General features: G+C 37.5%; 1 protein-coding gene across 3 annotated transcripts in view; it reads left to right on the forward strand.

Moving 5' to 3' along the window:
* The window catches only part of SLC25A53 (solute carrier family 25 member 53), a 60,135-nt gene extending 57,177 nt beyond the window's left edge, over positions 1-2,958 (forward strand). For all 3 annotated transcript variants that reach the window (XM_077146886.1, XM_077146885.1, XM_077146884.1), the window contains exon 2: positions 460-2,958. In XM_077146886.1, the coding sequence (XP_077003001.1) occupies positions 491-1,411 (921 nt within the window). In that variant the 5' untranslated portion in view covers positions 460-490 and the 3' untranslated portion in view covers positions 1,412-2,958. The remainder of the gene's footprint in view (positions 1-459) is intronic.
* The last annotated feature ends 3,809 nt before the right edge of the window (positions 2,959-6,767 follow it).

A 6,767-nucleotide genomic window follows, 5' to 3' on the forward strand; every position in this document is an offset into this window, starting at 1 on the left:
CTACATCATACTACAACTTTTGAATGCCTTTCTGCCTCTACAGAGTAGTGCCAATTTATTTTGGAAAGGAAATAGAGATGGGATTATTCTATTAATTTATCAAATGTGACTGAGTTTCATTTGGTGAAAGTTGAATGCAATAGATTTAGGAGCCTCCCCCATTCCTGAATGTATTTTCTTTAATCTTACCCTTTTTTGAATACTGGAGATTTCTGTGGTAGCAAAACACTGTAGAGGTGACTGTCCAGAAAAATGAACTGCTTTTGTTTTAATTTAAGGTTGAAGAATTACTTAGTTCTTAAGTGTATGCTTATTTCTCAGAAATTGGCCCAGAGAGTTGCTTGTTTTCTTAGAGCTGAGCTTCTTAATGCTCTGTTTCTTACTAAGCTATGAAAATGCTCACCAACAGATTTAGATGGTCACCTTAACCTCTTTTTTTTTTTCTCTTGTTCTTACCAGTTTCTTCCATCTGCACCCATTTGTCTTCAGCATGGGGTCAAAGAACCACTCTCCCGGGATGGAGCTTCAGCCAAGGACACGAGCAGAGGCTCCAGGAAAGAAAAGCTGGCACTCTCAGGCCTATGCCCTTGGGGCCGTTTCCAACTTTATGTCTACTTTTCTGACCTTTCCTATCTATAAGGTTGTCTTCCGGCAACAGATCCATGCTGTGGCAGTATCAGAGGCTGTGAGACAGCTTTGGCATGAAGGCCCTAAATACTTCTACAGGGGAATCTACCCTCCTCTTCTCTCCAAGACGCTGCAAGGTACTCTATTGTTTGGGACCTACGATAGCCTGTTATGTTCTTTCTCCCCTGTTGGGCCATACTCTCTGGGACACCGCTGGGCTGCAGGGCTCATGTCTGGTGTGGTAGAGGCTGTGGCACTCAGTCCTTTCGAAAGGGTGCAGAATGTGCTCCAGGATGGTCGCAAGCAAGCACGCTTCCCCAGTACCTTCAGCATTCTCAAGGAATTCAACTCTTATGGGCTTTGGGGGCGGCTGTCACTGGGCTACTATCGTGGTTTCTGGCCTGTCCTCATGAGAAACAGCCTTGGGAGTGCCCTGTACTTCTCCTTCAAGGACCCCATCCAGAATGGCTTGGCAGAGCAAGGCCTGCCCCATTGGGTTCCTGCCTTGGTGTCTGGTAGTGTCAATGGAACAATCACCTGCCTAGTTCTCTATCCTCTGATTGTACTGGTTGCCAATATGCAGTCCCATATTGGCTGGCAGAGCATGCCAAGCCTGTGGGCCTCTGCTCAAGATGTGTGGGACACTCGGGGCCGAAAGGTGCTCCTAATCTATCGTGGAGGCTCCCTGGTCATCCTAAGGTCCAGTGTGACATGGGGCATCACCACTGCTATACATGACTTCCTGCAGAGGAGGTCTCACTCCAGGAAAGAGCTGAAAGACTGACGAATTACAGGAAATGTGGCAATGGAGTCTTTGCTCTTCTAAGCCTTCCTGGGTTTATTCTACATAACACTTACTTCTTTGGCTTGTTTACCTATTCCTTAGCATCTGTGAATGTCATTTCTTGGGAGAAGTTCCCAAGTACAGCCTGTGGGGAACTTCCTGTTGGACAAAGTCTAACAGGAGTCAATGGACAGATAAAGAAACTCACTTCAGTCTATCCACAGCTTTGGTAGCCTCAGACCCAGGAGGCCTTTAAATAACTTGTAACCAGATGAAATATCATTACTTCAAAGAATTCCTTGAGAATATGAGGAAACTTAAAAGGATGATCTTAATCAGGCACTATGAGTTCTGGAACCTTTCCAGTTGGCCTCAAGACTAAACTGGATGGGGGACCAGGAGCTCCAATTTGAAAGAAATACTCTTGATCCATAGGGTAGGGATTCCATAGAATGTCTCAGATGGCTACATTTCCATGACATTACTCAATACCCCTACCACCACCACTCTTACTTTTTAAGGCTGTGGGTCATAGTTTCAAGGCTATAGTTGTGGCTGGAAATCCTAAATTGGACTTGAATGATCAGGTGTCACGAAAACTGGTACAGCTAAAAATGGGAAGAAGTATGGTCCCTGGATGGAAAGGATAAAGGTTCAAAGAACAGATTTAATTGCATGCAAAACAGAAAAATTTAGTATAGGTTGCTTGGTGTTATCTGCTGAGACATTTTTGACAGCAAAGTAATAATGTCGCCTAGAAACCACTTGGGTTTCCCAAAGAAATTTGGAAGTGAAATGATTATATCTCTTCACAAATAATTTGTTGGCGTGGGTAAACATAGTTACCATGACGTAGATTACAGATCAGAAATATTAGCCTCCTGTTCAAAGCCATTCAAAATATGGTCTCCATTTAACTTACAGCATTTTATCGTAATACTCCCACTTAAACAAACGCCATACGCCAGTCAACCTGGACTGTTGTTCTTTCCCCAGACATGCCATGAACTTTCCCATAGCCATGAGTTTGCCACATTATTCTCTCCACTTACACTGACCCTTTTTTTACATGCCAGTCTGCCCAAATCCTTCCAGTTCCTCAAAGCACAGCCCAGATGACACATTCTCTATGAAATGTCTTCTGATTCCTCCAACTGACTGTGATGTTAGTCTCCTCCATGGCCCTCTCCATAGAAGTTCATACATCTCTTATGGCACTGATCCCATTGTCACTGATCTCATGTGGCCATGAGTTCTTGGTATTCTTCAATACCTCCTACTGGCCTATAAAACTCCTTGAAAGTGGGAATTCTTATATGCATTTTTAAATTCCCCATTGTGCCTAGGTGCTCAATAAATGTGTTGAATTGTTGAACTGATTATTAAACTGTGATATGATCTGTATCCTCAGGGTGCTGTCCCTTTTACATAAAGATGTTATTGACTCTCTGTCAGCAAGGCACATACCTTTGGGATTGTTTATTTTCTTTTAATAGAGGACTTAGTTTTGTGCTAATGCTAATGATGATGATGATGATAAAAATAAATTTCAGCTTGAATACTTGATGAGTTTGTGTTATTGATGACATATTTGCTATTAGCACCACTTTAGGAACTGAAATTTCACAAGCAGAATTACATTGTATAACTGTCCCATTTGTTTCAACTCTGGAATTTTGAGTATTTCCCAGATAACATGTGTTGCAGTTTTCCCTTGTAGATGATATGATAATGCCATCTACTTGCACCTTCTTACGGAAATAAAATTTTCAATTATAATGACCTGATTGTAGATCCCAGCTGTAAGAATTCCTCACTGAATGTCACTGAAAGTAAACACACAGCTGTTGGTGATAGGAGATCAGAGGGCATCTGCCAGCAAGGTCAACTGAAAGTGACTGGTTCAGAATAGCTACAGCTAAGTTCCCACATCTGATCCCTGTGCAGACATCGATGGATTGGGACAGTACTCTACTTGTGAATTCAAGGAGACAGATTCTGCATAAGGAAGTGAAAAATAGAACATCCAGTAGTTATATTTTAAGGCTCACTCTCCAAAGGAAGAAAATATTACCTATTATTATTATTTGTAAGAAGTCACAACTTAGCTTATGGCCTTGGTTTTGAAGCTGAAAAGAAGGTTATAAACCATCAGTACTCCCCCCATTTTTTTTTATTCCAGAGAAGCATTTATTTCCAAGCACACTGTCAATTTCTACTTAATGTAACTGTCAATCTATGTCCCTTTTCTTCATTTTAACTTCTTGTTTAGAAATAATTTTCAAACTTATAGAAAAGTTACAAACATAAGAAAGCACCAAGAACACTCATATACCCTTTACCCGAATTCATCTATTGTTAACACTTAACCCATCTCGATTCTATTTGAACGCTCTCAGCCACTGATACCTTATTTGTTACACCTCTTTTCCCTGTTTTGGTCAGGATGGCATTGTTGAGCCCATGATGCCAGGGCCAGGCTCATCCCTGGGAGTCATCTCCCATGCCACCAGGGTGGAGAACTTCTTTTGTTGCTCAAATGTGGCGTCAGTCTCTGTAAGCCCAACTCTGCAAGTGAAACCATTGCCCTCCCCCCCTACGTGGGACATGACATCCAGGGGTGAAAGACTCCTTGGTGACATGGGAGAATCTTAAAACATGATTTTAAAACATGATTTTAAAAGTATTTTTAAACATCAAGTAGCATTCTAACTTTAACTAAGTGTTTGAAATAACTGCATGTAGGACAGTATTTTAAAGTTAATATAATATATGAAAGAAAAAAGCATAATAAATGAGGAAAAATTGAAAAGCTTTCATTAAAGAATAAGATTAAAAATATTATATTTCCCTATTCGTCTTTTTTCCAATGTCTATTTCTTTCATACCACCTTCCTACTTATCAAATCCTTAATATGTCCTCCCCATCATCATTCCCAGCTGATGAACTTGCTTTCTATTTCATTAAGAAAAGAGAAGCATTCAGAAGAGAACCACCAGTTATAAAATCATTTCTAAAGCTATCATGCATTTAATAATCACCCAAGTCATGAGTTCCCACATCTGATCCAGAAAAAGAAATAGAACACCTTGATACCCCCTCCCATTCTTCCCGCTCTTCCCAAATGCCCCCCTCCCCTCTGCTTCACTGGTGATATGCCCTCCCCCCATCATAGACTTAACCTCTATCCTGGCTTTTGTGATAATCATATCTTTGTTTGTCTACTTAGGTTTATTTTTCTGTGTAAGCATCCTTAAACAACAGTTTTATTTTACATATATTTGAATATTATATAGCTTGGAATTGTCTGTATGTATTATTTTGTGACTATCTTCTTTCACTCCATATTGTTTATGAGATTCATCCATGCTGATACAGGGAGCTGTAGCTGGTTCATTTTCATTCTTGCATAGTGCATCGTTGTATGACTATACTACAATTAAGCTATTCTAATTTGGAGGGAACATTGTTTCCAGTTTTTACTATTACAAAACGGTGCTACTATGAATATTCTTGGTAATGTACATAGACACAGGTGTCTTTAAAGTGTGTACTTAAGAGTAGAATAGCTGGCTTATGGTGTATGGGCATCTTAAACTTTACTAGATGATGCCTAATGATTCCTAATGGCTAACTTTTCCTAATGAATTTACACCCTTACTAGCAGTTTGACATTGCTCCACCTTCTGAACATATTTGGCATTATCAGACATTTAAATTTTTGCCAATTTAGTGGACATAAAATGACATCTTATAATTTTATTTTCCTGATTACTAATGATGTTGAGCATCTTTTCACATGCCTGTTGGACATTAGGATTTCCTACTTTGTGAAACACCTATTCAAGACTTTTGCTTATTTTTAAGTTGAATTGCATGACTTTTTCAAATTAATTTGTAGATAATTATTTTTATATTATACTTTCTCATCTCTTGTCTTTTATATGTGTTGCATGTATCTTTCTACATTTGGTGGCTTGTTCTTTTTTTAAATTTTCTTAATGGTTTCTTTTAGCAAGTAGAAATTCTTAACTATAATATAGCCAAAGTTATTGATTTTTTTTCTCTGTGGTTAGTGCCTTTTGTGTCTTTTCAAAGGGCTCCTTCTCTACTGTAACATCATGAAGATATTTCCCTATACTAACTTTTACAATTTTTTTTGATTTTGCCTTTCACATATGTCTTTAATATAATTGGAATTGATTTTTGTGTAGAAGTGAGAATAAGATCCAAGTTCATTTTTTTCCTTATAAGTACCCACTTGCTCCAGTATCAGTTATCTTTCTTTTCCCCACTCATTTACAATATCAACTCTGTTAAATATCAAATGTTCATATATGCTTGTGACTGTTGCCTTCTCAGTTCTGTTTCATTGGTCTATTTGTCTATCCTTATGCCAGTACAACATTGCTTTAATTACTGTAGCTTTGTAGTAAGTCTTGATATCTGATAGGGAAAGTCTTTCCACCTTTTTCTTGTTCCTTCAGAATTTCTTAACTATTCTTATCAGCATCTACAAAAATAAATGCTGAGATTTCATTTTATGTAAAAGCTACTGTTGAGATTTTCATTCCAGCAAAAGTAACTGTTAATGTAAACAAAAATAATGGTTGATGTTCTAGTTTTAGTGTTTCTCAGTAATGTTTCATAACATTCTTCATAGTGTCTAACATTTTTTTAGATTTTTATTGGTTACTTAATTTTTTAAAATTGTAACAGTAAAGAGAATTCTCACGAATGGAGTTATAATGAATTTCTTATGTTTTTTCTTCTGTTTTGTTTTATGACAAAATATATATCATGTATTACGAAATCTGTTTATGTGTTTTGATCCCTAATGTTGACATATTATTAATATATTGATAATACTATTACTAATTATAAATTGATTCATATAATATACAATTATTCATAAAGATGCCAGTAACTCATTAGGTTTTAAAAAAATTAAAAAGCAAACCTTAAATTATTATTTTAATGAAGAAGAATAGTTGTATGGAATAGAAAGAAGCTCAAAATATTTATATTCAACTGCCTACTTGACTTCTCCACCGTGGTACCTTATAGGCATCCCAAACTTACTATATCAAAAATCAAACTCTTTATTCCTTCTACCAACTTGTTCTTGTCGTAGTCTTCCCACTTTCAGTGTTTTAATTTTCCAATACTTTTAAAACAAGACAGGATCTTGATTCACTACTGTAATCCCAGTGCCCATAACAGAGTTGTGCACATAGTAAGTGCTCAATAAGTATTTGTAGAACGAATGAATGACTGGTTCCTGTCCTCAAGAAGCATTCGATTAAAAAATATTCAACAATGCAAGTGCCAGAAAGTAATATATGGAAAAAGCCA

This window comes from Tamandua tetradactyla, chromosome X (assembly GCF_023851605.1).
Source record: "Tamandua tetradactyla isolate mTamTet1 chromosome X, mTamTet1.pri, whole genome shotgun sequence".
Classification (NCBI taxonomy): Eukaryota; Metazoa; Chordata; class Mammalia; order Pilosa; family Myrmecophagidae; genus Tamandua; species Tamandua tetradactyla.